At 47.0% G+C, this 16,682-nt stretch overlaps 1 protein-coding gene across 1 annotated transcript in view; it reads left to right on the top strand.

The window, feature by feature from the left end:
* The window catches only part of GALNT15 (polypeptide N-acetylgalactosaminyltransferase 15), a 37,618-nt gene that overhangs the window by 9,230 nt on the left and 11,706 nt on the right, over nucleotides 1–16,682 (top strand). Inside the window, exons 2-4 of the mRNA XM_065876467.1 lie at nucleotides 7,031–7,197; nucleotides 8,600–8,804; nucleotides 12,515–12,682. Of these exons, the coding sequence (XP_065732539.1) occupies nucleotides 7,031–7,197; nucleotides 8,600–8,804; nucleotides 12,515–12,682 (540 nt within the window). The remainder of the gene's footprint in view (nucleotides 1–7,030; nucleotides 7,198–8,599; nucleotides 8,805–12,514; nucleotides 12,683–16,682) is intronic.

The following is a 16,682-nucleotide window of genomic DNA, read 5'->3' as shown; positions in this document are numbered from 1 at the left end:
GAAACCAATGGATTGCATGTTCTTCAAATAACGCCCCCCCCATCACAGTCACTGTGATCTGGACATCAGAACCCAAGCCTTATGACTCTGAATCCAGAACATTCTATTAGCACTTCAGTCCAAGATGGGGATATGTATATACTGGTCAAGAGCACAAGGTTTAGAGTCACACTGACCATCAGCAATTTGCTGTGCAACTTTAAGCAAGTCACTTAAGCTCTCTGGACTCTAATTTCCTCATCTTTAAAACGGGACTGTGTATCCATTATCTAGTGCTGCATACACACGACCTCAAAATTTAGTGGCTTAAAAATTGGACGTCATAAAATTTTTAATTTTGTGCTTGAAGAAAGTGAAGACACAATCCCAGAAATGGTAGAAAATATTTACAAATTATATATCTGATTAGGGATTTATATCAGAATATATAAAGAACCCTTACAATAACAATAAAAAGATATCCAACTTAAAAATAGGCAAAGGATTAGAATAGACATTTCTCCAAAGAATACATAGAAAATAGCCAAAAAGCACATGAAATGATCCTCAAATCATTAGTCAGTAGGGAAATGCAAATCAAAATCACAGTGAGGTACCATTTCACCCACACTGGAACGGCTAAAAAGAAAACCCCAGACAATAACAAGTGTTGAAAGGGATGTGAAGAGGTTGTTGGTGGAATGTAGAATGGTGCAGCTGCTTTGGAGAACAGTTTGGCAGCTCCTCAAAATATTAACCATAGATTTACCACATGACTCGGCAATGCCAGTCCTAGCTCTATACCCAAGAGAATTGGAAACATATGTTCACACAAAAACTTATACATGAATGTTCACAGCAGCATTACTCATAATAGCCAAAACTGGAAATACTCAAATGTCCGTCAACTGATGAATGGATAAATAAAATACAGTCTATTCAAACAATGGAACATTATTCATCAGTAAAAAGGAATGAAGTACTGATACATGCTTCAACACGATGAACCTTGAAAACATTATATTAAGTGAAAGAAGCCAGACGCAAAAGGCTGCATGTTATGTGATTCCATTTATATGAAGTTTATAATCTTTAAGTAGTCCTCTAAAATAACTCTACTTCTTATCCTCATTTTACAGATGAAGAAATTGAGGCCTAGAGAGGTATTCAGGCCCTTGGGAGGCTTGCAAGAAATAATAATAACTAGCATGTATTGAACTGTTACTTATGAGTAAGGCACTGCTCTAAGTACTTTGTATGAATTAACTCATTTGATCCTTCCAACAAACCCATTTCACAGACGAAAACTACTGAGGTTAAGTAAAATGCATGCTCAAAAAGGACATACTGGAATCAAAAGTATTTCGAAAAATAACAATTGATTACTACAGATGTGACTGGTTCTGCGGATCTGGAAATTGTTGAAAGTAAAGATGGTTATCAGAGAGCTCATGTCGCTTGTCCGAGTCACACAAGGACAGATACAGGATTTGAACTCAATGCCAAAGCTTGATGACACATACGGACTCTTCCTAAGATGCCCTGAACTGTCACGGTGTTTGAGCTCTCAGGGTATCGCATGTCACACACCCCTTCTCCACGCTATGCTATCACATGGGCCCATCTGCCCATCCCTACGAGACCCGGTGCTGCGCAGGGGCTGATGACCACCGACCGCAGAAGCCCAGGCATGTATCCAGAGCCCTTCCTTCCACGGGGCTCTACACAGCCTGCCCTGCCCACAGGCCCCTGCGCCTCCTCACCCCGCCCCCCAGAAACAAAAGAATCAATCCTGGTTCCTCTGAAGAGCATCTCCCTGGCCCCGAGACACAGGCCTCGCCATCCTCTGTTGATGATACTTAGCACCGCACTCAGACCGCGGTGAGAGCACTGGCCTTCTCGCAGGAGCCCATGGCGCTCGGCCCTGAAAGACCACGGTACCGCCACGGCTATTTCCAGTTCACGGCCCCGGGCAGTTCTGTGGTTGCCTGAAGAGGTGTTCCAGCACCACCTGTTTATGTCTTGGAGGCCATGTGAGCATCTTTCCACGGGGCAGGTGAAGGGTCCTCTCGGAGCTGGTGCCAGGACACCTGCCTCCGTGGCTCAGGGAGGTACCGCCCTTGGCCTTGGAAGAGCTTCCAGAAGCCCATTTGCCTTTCAAAGTCCTCGCAGCCTATTGAGCTCATCCCAGCCTTGCCTGTCATCTCTTCACCCACCTCTCTCACCAGGAAGAGAGAACACAGTTCTATGCATAAAACCTAGAAAACCCTAGTGGAGGGAGAGGAGGGGAGTCCTCTGAGATTCTCTTTGAAACCCCTGCTCCCCTGGTTTGTACTCTTCCCTTCCCCCTGTCCCATGCATAGAAGAGTCAGCAACACAGAATTTCAAGGCTGGAAGAGCCTTGGTGATCCATCCTGCAGTGATAATACATCCTCTGATCATGGCAGTGAATACTTACGCAGCGCTCAGTGCCAGCACCGTTCTTAGTGCTTCGTGAAAAAGCCATCTCATCTTCACAGCAGCCCTGCAACACGGGGGCTACTGTCACCCGCCTGCAGAAACCAAGGCCCCAGGAAGCCACTTTACTTGTCCAGGGTCGTTTACACAGCTAGGAAGTAGCGGGGCTCCCGCATCCACAGCTGAATCATCTCTGCATCCTCACAGGGAATGTCCTGTGAGGCCAAGGAGAGAAAGTTGGTTGCCCGGGGGCCCCAGCTCTGTAGCCCGGCAGGAAGTTCCCCCGTCTCCTGACTTGAGGAGAGTTAAATATTGAGTATATTACCCAGAGAAACTCAGGGAGCAGCAGGGGGGAGATTCAAATCAAAATTTGTCTGATTCCAAGTCCAAGCTCTTTTGACCACCATTCTACAAGGACACATGGGTGCACACAGACAAAGACACACAGACACACACACACAGAAGTGTCGTCTCCTGTCCATATATTCTATAGATTGGGGTGGAGAAGGGGCCAGGCCCCGGGGAAGGTATGGCTGTGTTCTGCCCTGAGGTGATGAACTTCAGTCCCTCTGAATCTGCACCCATGGGCATCCCATCTGCAGACCTCCTTGTCCCCAAACTCCTCTCCTGTCTGACCTGGAAAACAGCCAGCCTCCGAGCAATCGCCCAAGTAATGTTTTTGGGTTTTTCTGTACTCACTGAGTCCACTGAGGCAAGATTTCTTTTCAACAGCCATTGGAGGTCCCCATCTCTAGAACCCCTGGATCTGCCAATACGTACAACCACACAGGAAATGGAGAACACACAAAGGAAAATTTGAACCTGTTTGTTTGTGAGCAGATCTAGAGCAGTTCTGGGGGCAGAGTGGAACTTCTCGAACTCGGATAGACTGCAGGAGGAAAGCTCCACCAGGGCCTGGGGTGAGAGGAGGGGCTGTGGGGTGGGAGAGAGGGAGGGTAGAGGGGGTCGAAGACAGTCGAGAGTGCAGCGTGTGCTGGGGCCTCTCCGTTATCGTCCCAAAACTTCATGGGAACTGGTTCCACTTTGGATGTGTTATTTGACCATCCTGAAATCAAGCTGTAAAGGTTCATGTATAGTATAGTTCATTATTTTATTCTTCTTAGGGATGCTTCTAAGGACACTGTCATCTCTTGAGGGAATTCTTTCTAAAGTCCATAGGAATTTCTTTTAGAAACTAGTGCTAGGTGTAAAAACTAGTGAAATCTAAATGAGGTCTGTATTTGAGTTAATAGTATTGAACAATGTCAGATTCCTGGTTTGGATCATTGTGGATCATTCGGCAAAGCTGGGTGAAGATGACACGGGAACTGTCTGTACTATTTTTGCAACTTCTTTTGAGTCTTAAATGATTTCAAATGAAAAAGTTATAAATTGTAAAAAAAAAAACAGTCTAGAAAGAACATTGCTTTCCCTAAAATATCTGGTATGTAACTTTTCTGATGGTAATAATTCTATTGCAGAACAAACCTCCCATTTTACTTTGGCTACCAGGAAGCTCAGAGTCAAATTTTAGATTCTCTCTAGAAATACCAAGGCCCTTTTGACCTATGAATGTATGTTCTTTCTCCAGATGTTGACTTTCTACTTGTCAGCTAAAGAAAAATGCATAGCCTAAGAGTTGCCAGTTATGTTTTATTTGGGAATCTTACTGAGGACCATAGCCGGGGAGACAGGCTCTCAAATAGCTCTGAGGAACTGCTCCAAAGAGGTAGGGGAGGATATATAGGAGGTTTTGCTGAAAACAAACAAACAAATAAACAGACAAACCATGGAGCTGAACATCAAAAGATAACTGCTAGCATACGGTATTTGTCTTTTTCTTTCTGACTTACTTCACTCTGAATGACAGACTCTAGGTCTATCCATCTCATTACAAATAGTTCAATTTCATTTCTTTTTAAGGCTGAGTAATATTCCATTGTATGGAATTTAAGGGAAAAAAATGTCATGAAGAACCTAGGGGTAAGACAGGAATAAAGACGCAGACCTACTGGAGAACGGACTTGAGGATATGGGGAGGGGGAAGGGTGAGCTTTGACAGGGTGAGAGAGAGTCATGGACATATACACAGTAACAAACGTAGTAAGGTAGATAGCTAGGTGGAAGCAGCCGCAAGGCACAGGGATATTAGCTCGGTGCTTTGTGACAGCCTGGAGGGGTGGGATAGGGAGAGTGGGAGGGAGGGAGACGCAAGAGGGAAGACATATGGGAACATATGTATATGTATAACTGATTCACTTTGTTATAAAGTGGAAACTGACACACCATTGTAAAGCAATTGTACCTCAATAAAGATGTTTAAAAAAAAAAAGATAACTGCTAATCACAAAACACAGATATCTCAAGTTAATGATTTTAGTGCTTTTCTACGTAAGGGAAGATGCAAAAGTCTGGGCTCATTGAAATTATTCCTTAAATAAGTATCTTAAGTATCCTCTTTTTCTGCATCCTGAATCCCCTCAGGGTGCATTGTGGGTGAGGGATGCACTGGCTGTTGGCTTGATGGCTACAACGTTCTTTTCTTTTTACTGGAATGGCAGGCGACATTCTTTGTCCGCACACTCTTACTTCTATTTCCCTACTCTTGACTTTTCAGCCTTATTTTTTCTTTTACCATTATTTTATGGTACTTATTTCTTGAGAGTGACTTTAAATACTTTATGAAAAGAAATAGTGTATAAATAAGGAAACAATAAGACAGTTGTCACAGCTACCTTATGAGATGTTCATGCGCTTTTTTGTTTAATTATCTAAGATTTCTGTTTTACCATTAAGTTAAAGAACTTACCTAGTATCAATCCTCCACCACATAGGATTTTGCCCAGAGAGTCACGGGCAGGTTTCCAGAGTGTTGAGAGCTCCAGCTTTGGCTGGGAGGTACCCGGCAGAGAGATGTCCAGCTGGTGAGCAGCTCGGGCTGACCCTTCAGGTGGCATCTCCCATGAGCAGATTCTAAAGGCAGAAAGAGAAAAACAAAGAGTTCCTCACGAGGGAACCCCCATAAGGCTGTCAGTTGATTTCTCTACAGAAACGTTCAGGCCAGAAGGAATGACAAGATATATTCAGAGTCCTCAAGGGGAAAAATCTGCAACCTAGGATACTCTTCCCAGCAATATTATCATTTAGAATAGAAAGAGAGAGAAAGAATTTCTCAGGCAAGCAAAAGCTAAAAGAATACAGTAATGCTAAACCTATCCTAAAGGAAATATTGAAAAGTCTTCTCTAAATAGAAAAGAAGTAAGAATCTATAGGAAAGAGAAAATCACAGTTGGAAAGTAAATCATTTAAATAAGCCAGTACACAGATTTTTAAAAAATTTTCTGTTAAAGCAATCATAACCACAATGAACAGCAAAAGAATGAAAATGAAGATATAAAATCATAAAATCATCGAAATCATAAAATATGAAGGAGAGTAAAGAAATATAGATTTTTTTTTCTAGAATGTGTTTGAGTCTATATGACTACCAGTCTAAAGCAATTAGATATAGGAAGATGAGTTAACATACTTGAAAAACAGGGTAACCACAAATCAAAAATATACAATAGAGTCACAAAAACCAAAAAGAAAAGAACATAAGCATAATATAAAGAAAATCATCAAACCAGAAAAGGAAAAAGAAAAAGAAAGGGACAAAGAAGAAATTTAAAATCAATGGGAAAACAAGGTTAAAATTGGCAATAAATACATATCTATGAATAATTACCTTAAATGTCAATGGATTAAACGCTCCAATCGAAAGACACAAAGTCGGGCTTCCCTGGTGGCGCAGTGGTTGAGAATCTGCCCGCTAATGCAGGGGACACAGGTTCGAGCCCTGGTCTGGGAGGATCCCACATGCCGCAGAGCAGCTGGGCCTCTGAGCCACAACTACTGAGCCTGCACGTCTGGAGCCTGTGCTCCGCAAAAAGAGAGGCCGCAATAGTGAGAGGCCCACGCACCGCGATGAAGAGTGGCCCCCGCTTGGCACAACTAGAGAGAGCCCTTGCACAGAAACGAAGACCCAACACAGAAAAAATAAATAAATAAAAAGACACAGTCTCGAAAAAAAAAACCTACAGTATGCTGCCTACAAGAGACCCACCTTAGGGCAAAGGACACACATAGATTGAAATATTGATTAACATGTATTATGTGTCAGATGCTGTACTAGATTATAGAAATACACAAATAAAGAAAATAGTGTCCCTACTCCTAAACCGATGATCTTTCATGTTCACAGGACAATTACTCTGTACCTCGTCCTGTTTAAGCCTCACGGCAGCTCTAAGAGGTTGGTGATATTGTCATTCATTCCCACTTTACAGATTAGGACAGTCATCTGCTGAGAATGGTGGTAATACCTCTCAACTGCTACGGGAGAGGCATGGGTTAACATTGTAAAGAAGCTCTCGGAACCCGAGTCCTGGGAGATAGTGGACAGCACTTCTGTCAGGGTGTAATGGGTTCTCTTTACGTGGAAATTCTGAGAAAACCCAGAGAGAGCCGGTGAGTTGGGAGGAGAGCCATTGGCTGAAGAAGCCCCAGCCAGGGCCTGCCCTTCCCCTCAGCGCCCTGCTTCTCTTCCCTGCAGGTGTCTGCAGCAGCGTCCCGGAGACAGCCTGCCCACAGCCAGCGTCATCCTCTGTTTCCACGATGAGGCCTGGTCCACCCTCCTGAGAACCGTGCATAGCATCCTGGACACAGCGCCCAGGGCCTACCTGAAGGAGATCATCCTGGTGGACGACCTTAGCCAGCAAGGTGCCTGCGGGCTTCCTCCAGGTTCCCTGGGGAGGGCCTGGCACCTGGGGGGTTCCCGTGCACAGACTGGGGTTTGGAACCTGTGCAGGCAAGGTTCTCCAAAGCAGACCTGCAGATGGGATGCAGGCGCAGGTAACTCATTAGTGAAGAGCCCCAGGGGCACTGCTTCTCTGTGAATACCAAAGACCTATTCTGCTCGTTGAATCCTCAGATGCAGAACCCTCAGACACAAAGGGCTGACTGTGCTGTCCTTTTATATAAGGCACTTGAACATCTGCAGACTTTGGTATCTACGGGGGGTCCTGGAACCAATCCCCTCACCCAGATACTGAGGAACGACTATACATTGTTCTTTCCATCTCCACTAGTTTGCTTATCTGGGGGTACTCAGCATGCCCATACACATAGCATTTCTGATCTTGAAGACAAAGCCTAACAAACTTGTCTCATCCTGTCACCTCTATAGATTGTCATTCCTAAAAGAACGTTTAGACTTTTGGTCTCCATTTCCTACCTTCCATTTTCCCTTCGACGCACTGCATTGCCCAGTCACCGCTACCACTGCAGTGAGACCGCTTCGGCCAGGGCCACCAATGACCTACTGGCAGTCACATGAAAGGGACCCTCTGTCTTTGACTTCCTTGACCACTGTGTCTTAGCTCAGGTACCCTAGAAGCAGAGCCTGAGATGGGGCCTCATGTGCATGTGATTTGGCGGGGGCGGTGCCCTCCGGGGAACGCTGTAGGGGAGTGGGGAAAGCCGGAGAGGCAGAGGAAGGAGCTGAACTTAGATGTGGCGTCAGATGAAGTTCAGCCACAGCCTGATCCCAGGGGGAGCCCTGCAATGTAAACTGCACCTCAGCATCCGTCTTGCCTTGAGGCAAGGGAGCGGGCTTGGTACCCTGGCAATGGCGGGTCATTGACTCTGGCACCTGGGGTGAGGGGTATCATTCCGCATGACTCCCTGCCACTTGCAGGACAGGTGGTTCCAATACTCTAGGGCACATCTCCAGGGAAGGCTGCTGATTGCCGTTAGCAGCCAGCCCACAGCAGCTGGGCACGTGCAAAGCAAACCAGATCAGTAAAAGGGATCTCAGGGCTTCTGAGTAGGGCACCGGCAGTATCTGCTTCAACCTCATTGCTTCATTTAGAGGATGTGAGCGAGTTCTCTCGTCTCTTAGTTTTACGACACCATTTCTTTTGGTGTTTACTGGAGAGAATCCTGACCCACCGAAACTAACGAAGCATTTTACACCTTCACAACCACCACCACGTACGGGCTGCTCGGGACTCTTGTGCTCGCCACAGCTCCCAAGATAGACCTGTTGACGATGATCCGGGTGAGGGTCATCGCGATCTCGTGGGCTGTGGCGTCTGTGACCCCACTGTCCTGTTGCTTCCAGGACAGCTCAAGTCGGCTCTCAGCAAGTATGTGGCCCGGCTGGAGGGGGTGAAGCTGCTCAGGAGCAACAGGAGGCTGGGCGCCGCCAGGGCCCGGATGCTGGGCGCCGCCAGGGCCACCGGGGACGTGCTGGTCTTCATGGACGCCCACTGCGAGTGCCACCCGGGCTGGCTGGAGCCCCTCCTGGCCAGAATAGCTGGTGACAGGTAACTCACCCCCGGGGGCTGCAGAGCAGGAGGTGGGAGAGGGGGAAACAGTCCACAGCCTCAGCCACTCAGAGGACACCCACCCATCACTGCCTGTGCTGACTGCCAGCTCTAGTGCCCAAGCCAAGGAGTAAGAGTCATGGCCAGAGGAAAAGGAGAATTTCCAAGGGGAAATGGGCAACACCCTCTTAGAGGTATTCCTGGCTCCAGAGGCTGTCAAGAGGCTCAAGAGCTGTTTCCCACTTGAAGACTGGTCTGGGCTCCTGTCTTAGGAACACCTAGTTCTTAAGGTTACCTAATTCTCAGCCGGGGCTGGGCCTGCTCCACAGGGAGAAGCAAGGTGGGGCAGGGAACAGAGAACCTCCATTCGAGGGCGTAAATTATGGAAGGCAGTCTGAGGAATCCTGTGTGTGTGTGTGTGTGTGTGTATGTGTGTGTGTGTGTGTGTGTTGAAGAGCAGCGAGCGGATCAAGATGCCTCCAGCCCTGCGGAGGGAGCAGCCTTCCTCCTGTCTGATGCCCACAGGAAACTCTCCAGCCTCCATCCTTCTCCACTCCCCTCAGCAGGCAGAGTCCTGGAAGGGCCAGCGTCAGTCTTGGGGTCGCACCTGAGCAGCAGAGCTCTGGGAATAGGGAATTCAGAGCTTTTTGCTTCTCAGTATAATATACTTCTCACAAACACGGAGAATTTGCGTGAACTTCCAAGATGACTTTGTACGTTGTAGAGCTGGAGGAACATCCAGGCCTGGGGAAAATAAAGAGTGGGTGAGATGAACTAGGGTTCATTCTTCCTTGCGGTAAAAAGTTTGGTTGGTAAGTTTGCAACTGCAGGTAGCTTTTGGCTCTCTGGACAGTGGTGCCTTGGTTGACCTCACGTATTTCAGTTAGCTGGTGTTTGTTGATGGCTCCATTGAAACCCAAACGCTTGACCTCCTGGAGCTTAGAAAGGCTTAAGAGAGGATCGATCTCGTGTCTGCCTGAGAGTTAAAACTCAGTTCACAAGTGACAGGTTGATGGAGTGAGCCCTCTCCTAACTCCTTCCAAGTCAGACAGGGAAGCTTTGCTATTTTGTTTTAAGTGAAGTCCAAGAGCACCAGCTACATCTGTAGGTTCGAAACACAAAGCTAAATATAAGATTTTTTTTTTTAACCACCTTTTTTCGAGTCCCTAGGCTGTAGTTACTTCCTAATTCGGCCCTGGTTGGGCAGCCACTATGGTCCATGGGAATGAAAACCAAAACAAGGAAACATCTTTCACTTCATTCATTGACATTTTATTCTTATCTCTATCCAAAATGTACTCAAGGAGGCTTATGATGAATCACTTACGTATCTGGCTAAAATAGAAGGGAAAGGAGATTTCAGAAAGGAAAAGATAGTGTTAGAAATCGGGGATAGGGACTTCCCTGGTGGCGCATTGGTTAAGAACCCGCCTGCCAATGCAGGGACACGGGTTCGAGCCCGGGTCCGGGAAGATCCCACATGTTGTGGGGTAACTAAGCCCGTGCGCCACAACTACTGAGCTTGCTCTCTAGAGCCCCTGAGCCACAGTTACCAAGCCCACGCGCCACAACTTCTGAAGCCCGCACGCCTAGAGCCCGTGCTCCGCCACAAGAGAAGCCACCACAATGAGAAGCCTGCACACTGCAACGAAGAGTAGCCCCTGCTCACCCCAACTAGAGAAAGCCCGCAAGCAAAAACAAAGACCCAACACAGCCAAAAAAAAATAAATAAAGAAATTTATTAAAAAAAATAAAACATACAGGGAAATCTGGCAAATTTAAGTTTAAAAAGAAAAGAAAGAAATCGGGGATAATACAGTTATTAGAAGTGAGCTTTACGTATGACTGAGCCTCCAGCAAGACAGAGTAAAAAGAGAAATTTGATGAATTTTAGGGTGATCGTTTTCTGATGAACAGGGACGTACACCTTTTATCAAGAAGGACACAGCTCAAAGGTCTGGGATGAATTGATTGTGTGGACGCTTGAATGCAGTTTCCTTTCTTGTCCTGTTACCATTACTAAGATGGCACAAACTTGATGGGGTTCTTTAGAATTGAGCCACACAGCTTCCCTGCCTCTTGATTCTGAAATTCCACAAAATGCTTTGCCAGTAGCCAAACACATCTCGATTGCTCAGCTCATTCCACAGTAAGCGGAGACTTGGGACGGTGCCCTCCTTTCCTCCTTGACCTGGCTTCTCACTTTTCTTAGGTCAACACGAGGTGCCCCAAAATAATGGAGGCCAGAGAGATTAAGTTCCCCTTACCTTCCAGAGGGAACAATGTGAAAAGCACAGGACAAGCATATCGAGATCCTTGCTGTAAATATAAACCCCATGACTCTTCCTGCCAAGGCCAGTCACTTGAGGCCACAGATTAAAGCAGATCATTGAATCCCAGGACCACCCTGGCCCTCTGCATAAGCGCTGGGCTCGTGCCAGCCGTGGCTGTCTCTGAGGTGGATGGAAATTGATGGGAGTATGAACAGCCTAGCTGGCATCTCTTTTCCAGGAATCTTCCTTTTCTTAGACTGGTAACTTCCAGCACCCCTGAGTTCAGGCCTGATTCATTGCATGGTACGGATTTTAGAAGAAACTATTGTGAGAGGTCAGAAAAAAAATGTGAGTGAGATACTGACTAGGTAGAGGGCAGCTCCTGCTACACCTAAGTGATGACTTGTTTAATCAAAAGGCAGAGTTTCCAACCTGTACCAATTTCCCACATTACCCTCTCTGAGGTCATGTAATCCCAGGCTGTGTAAAAAAATTGGGATAAAATACAATTACCAACAGCAACAGTAATTCTCAAAGGGATCAAAGACCCCCAAAGAAGTCAAGAGCCACAGTCCTAGAGCATTACAGCTGAGCAAGACCTTTGTGAGAAGTAGTTCAACCTCCCATTTTATGAATGAGGAAGCTGAGGCCCAGAGAGGTGCAACAGCTATCTCAAGTTCATACAGCATTAGCGGCAGAGCTGAGCCTAGGTCCCTATTCCCCCGTGTCTCAGTTTTATCCTGAGAGGTGTTTTTTTTGTTTGTTTGTTTTGTTTTTTTTCTGTACGCGGGCCTCTCACTGTTGTGGCCTTTCCCGTTGCGGAGCACAGGCTCCGGACGCGCAGGCTCAGCGGCCATGGCTCATGGGCCCAGCCGCTCCGCAGCATGTGGGATCTTCCCGGACCGGGGCACGAACCGGTGCCCCCGGAATCGGCAGGCGGGCTCTCAACCGCTGCGCCACCAGGGAAGCCCTATCCTGAGAGGTTTTTAAAGAAAGGGGCAGGCATGCTTTTTAATGAAATAGGCCCCCAATTCCTTATGGAAAAATATATTTTCTAGGAGAGTACTGTTCAGTAGAAATAGAACATGAACCACAGATATAATTTAAACATTTCTAGTAGTCCCATTACAAAAGAAAATGAGACAGATGACATTAATTTTAACAAAATATTTTAGTAAACCCAATATGTCCAGAATATTATCATTTCAATATGCAATCTGAGATTTGTACATCTTTTTTTTCAAACTAAATCTTCTAAATCCAGTGCATATTTTACACTTACACCACATCTCAGTTCGGACAGATGCTATTTTAGGTGCCCAGTAACCGCGTGTGGCTGGTAGCTGCCATATTGGGCAGCATGTGTCTGGATTATGTTTCTGTCCCCCAGCAAGTGGAGGGTGTGTATCCTTTATCTGCTTCCACGATTCTTTCCAGGAGCCGGGTGGTGTCTCCAGTCCTAGATGTGATCGACTGGAAGACTTTCCAGTATTACCCCTCCAAGGACCTGCAGCGCGGGGTATTGGACTGGAAGCTGGATTTCCACTGGGAGCCTTTGCCGGAGCGAGAGATGAAGGCCCTCCTGTCCCCCATCAGCCCCATCAGGTGAGGCTCCTTCACTCAGCCTGCTTTGCTTTTACTTCCTCAGGGTGGACTCAGCACCAGACTGCCTGGGCTAATCCCGGTTCTCCTAGTTTCCTAGCAAGTTACTTAATCAGTAAATTGGGGATAGTAACGGTACTTAGCTTATAGGGTTGTTGTGAGGTTTGAATGAGCTAATATATGAAAAACATTCAGAAAGTGCCAGACTCGCAGCTATAGGTGTTATTATTCTTACAATGTTATATGAATGGAGTCCAGCGAAGCTTCCAGATACTGGAGTGGAAAGTGGAAGCACCTTGTCTGGGGCCTCAATCCAGCTCTGTCTTACCAGGTAACACTGGAGTTCCCCTGCCTGGGGTGCTTTCTTGGTAAAAAGGAAGAATTCAGCCAGATGAATGCTAGGACACCATAAGTCTCAAAATATGTCCAACTTTATGGTTTGCTTCTCATGTGTTTGGTTTTTGGACAACCATTCTATTTAAGTCAAAGTTTTAGATATCTTCTGCTTTATAACAAACCATCCAAACTTAAAGGTGTGAAATCGCTGTTTTATTAAGAGCATGGACTCTGGGTTGTGAATTCTGAAAGGAAGCATTGGCGTTGGCTGTCTCTGCTCCATGGTGTCTGGGGCCTAGCAGGACTATCCTTTACTAGACTAGACTGGCTGGAAATGACTCAACAACTCCAGGCAGGAATCCCCTGGAGTTTGACGCTGGCCGTCGCTGGGACCCAGCGGGAGCTTCTTCCCCATTCTCTCCTTGAAGTCACTGAAGGCAGGTTAGTTGGGGTTTCCTACACCCCGGCATTGGGTTCAGAGAGCAAGTACCCAAAAGGAGCCAGGCAAAGCAAGCTGTATCCCCCGACCGATTAAAAAAATAATCTATTGAGGTGAAATTCATATAACATAAAATGAACCATTTCAAAGTGAACAATTCAGTAGCATTCAGTACATCCACAATATTGGGCAACCACCATCTCTTTTTAGTTCCAAAACATTTCCATGATTCCAAAGGAAAATCCCTTACTTAGTGTCTCCAGCTGTCCCCTTTCCCCAGCCTCTGGCAATGCCCAATCTACTGTCTGTCTCTATGGATTTATCAAATCTGGGTATTTCATATTAATGGAATCGTACAATAGTTAACCTTTATGTGTCTTCTCTCACTTACTGTGATGCCTTAGAGTATGTATCCCCTTTTATAACTAAGTCTCAGAAGTCACCTAAGGTCACTTCCTCCAAAGTCACAGGCCCACCCAGGTTCACAGGAAGGAGACTTGGACCCACCTCTCAGGGGTGTCAATGTCAATGTCATGTTGTAAGAAAAGCCCGTGGGATAAGGAATCTGCCACAGCTGACCTGCCCAGTGCCAAGCAGTTACCCAAGTTGTTTCCAAATGCCTAGTCCAGGGACACAAAGTGAAGGCATTAGGCACAAACAGGACTTCCAAGGGTCTGCCCGAGGGTGTGCAACTCTCACAGCTGACATGTGATAAACCATGAGCTTAGATACGCAAAAAATATTTCTTTTTATTTTCTACTAACCGAACTTAGGCAATTTCTGTCTTGACCCCTGCTTCCTAATGGCAGAAACCTTCCAGACAAATTAGACAAATTCAGTGATAGCTTAGTCATCTCATCTTTAAATCTGTCATCCATCCTTGTCCACCCTCCCGTCCCCCTGGGGTTGATTTTGAGCTCCAGGCTTCTGTCGGGGAGGTGGGTGGGGAGGGAGTGCCCCACCTCGGGCTTTAGCTGTCCTGCATCGGTGTTCACCACGATGCACTTTCACTGGTCGTGGCCTCTGATGCGGGGCTGGCACGCTGTCCCCAGTGGCCCGCACCTTCCACGTGGCATCTGCTGAAGTCCCACATCTTCTCCTGGCCCCCATAGCACAGCACACGCTGGTGTACTGATGGTACAGGAGGCTCCATGGAACTGCACCCACCACCTTCTGCCTGGATCCCCAGGGCCCCCATGACCTTCTGCCTGGGTCCCCAGGGTACCACCTAGACCCGTCTCCCGGGACCGAAGGTGGTCAGGGGGTTCCTGAACTCCCAGGGCAGCCAGATGGGAGGTGGGCAACATGCCCCCTGCTCTCTGATTCCCAAACAACAAGCACGGGATCCTCTTCTTCCAGGAGTTAACCCCAAAGGTGTAAAGGTGGACACGAGGTCCTTCTCAGAGATCTACCTGCATCTTTGTCTCTTGGTCTCCCCACGGGCTCTCTCTTCTCTCCTCAGGGTGGAGGATCTTATCTAGTTTGGACATAGAAAATACTGGCTCTGTGAGGATGATCCCTCATCCTAGGCATAGGCGGTGGCTTTGTCATTCAAACTTTAAAGCTCAGAGTCTGGTGTCTTCGTTCTTGGCTGTTGGGCCATGTCGGAGTCAGCTCAGTGGTCATAGGAAAATACTGCATGTTGGGTGGCTTAACCCACATTAAATTTATTTTCTCACAGTCCGGGAGGGTAGAAGCCCAAGATCAAGTTTCTGGCCGATTTGGTTTTTGGTGAGACTTCTCTTCCTGCCTTGCACACAGCCACCTCTCCCTGTGTCCCCACAGGACAGAGAGGGGGCCCTGGGGTCTCTTCCTCTTCTAAGGGCACGAGTCTATCAGATCAAGCCTCCCCCCTTATGACTTCATGTATCCTTAATTACTTCCTCAGAGGCCCCCATCTCCAAATACAATATACGCTGGGAGATAGGGCTTTGCCATGTGAATTTGGGAGGGACACATACATTCAGTCTGTAACAGGCCAATACCAACCTTGGGCCTTGTATACCCAATGGGGAAGTTTCATGGTATTAAGATGTAACTATGAGAGGTCGGGGTGCAGAGCCAGATAGATTTCACCTCCTTCCATCATAGGTATGAATCCTGAAAGTGCAGAGAGCTTTGAATGCTTTCTAACCTCTTTACTGGTCCATCAGCCTCTTCTGAGCACCTGTTTCGTGCCAGACACTCTAAGGGCTGTGGACACAAAGAATTGAAAGACACGTTTCCAGACCTCTTCGATTTATGGTGTGGGGAGGGTAGTAGCTCGGTGAGCAGTATGAGGGGTACCGGACAGAGGGGCCCACAGGGAGTTAAGAGAGGCGCTCGCTTGAGGGAACAGTTTATCCTGCTCCAGCCGAAGCAAAGGGATTCTATTGAAGAGAACACACTTCTCAGAGGACCTTTACCCAACCCGAGGCAAAGGCACTTTGACCCCAGGCATCAATCCTCTCTGGAAACTTCTTCTAAGCCTCAGGGCCTCTCTGATGGCCAAGGTCACTGTAGGTCACCTTGACCTACCATCGGCCAAAGTCAGCGCCAGAGAGAGCCCAGTCACCTTTGCCCTCAGCAGCCGGTCCTTCCCTGAGACGCGGCTGCTACCTGGGGCCCTACAGAGGCCTCAGGCTCCCTATCCAGGGCCCAGATCCCTCCTCACACACATTATCATACTTTTCTACCCATGTCTTCCCCACCCTGAATACTCTGACTTCATGGCTTCCCTCATCAATCTGGTGAGAGAGCACGAGATGAGGAATTAGGACAAGGTTTGGTACAGACTCTATACAGATGCTAAGAAAATTCCAGAAAGGGTATCATCATTTGTATACTTGCAAATGATAGTATTAAGGAATATTTACTGAACATATATTATGTGCTTAGCTAATGCTGTAAACATAGTATACATATTAACTCAAACCTTACCATAATTCTGTAAAGCAGTTATTGTTACTAATTACTGTTATTAATCCCATTTTACACGTGTGAAAAGTGAGGTTTATAGAGATTAAATTACAGATGAAACCCCCAGAGGTTGCCCAGTTCCATAAGGTTATTAAGAGGTAGATCCAGGGTTAAAACCCTTACGGCCTGGGGCTTCCCTGGTGGCGCAGTGGTTGAGAGTCTGTCTGCCAATGCAGGGGACACGGGTTTGTGCCCCAGTCCGGGAAGATCCCACATGCCGCGGAGCGGCTGGGCCCGTGAGCCGTGGCTGCTGCGCCTGCGCGTCTGGAG

The sequence above is a fragment of the Phocoena phocoena genome, chromosome 4 (genome assembly GCF_963924675.1).
Source record: "Phocoena phocoena chromosome 4, mPhoPho1.1, whole genome shotgun sequence".
Lineage (NCBI taxonomy): Eukaryota > Metazoa > Chordata > Mammalia > Artiodactyla > Phocoenidae > Phocoena > Phocoena phocoena.
This window is presented reverse-complemented; position numbering and strand designations above follow the sequence as displayed.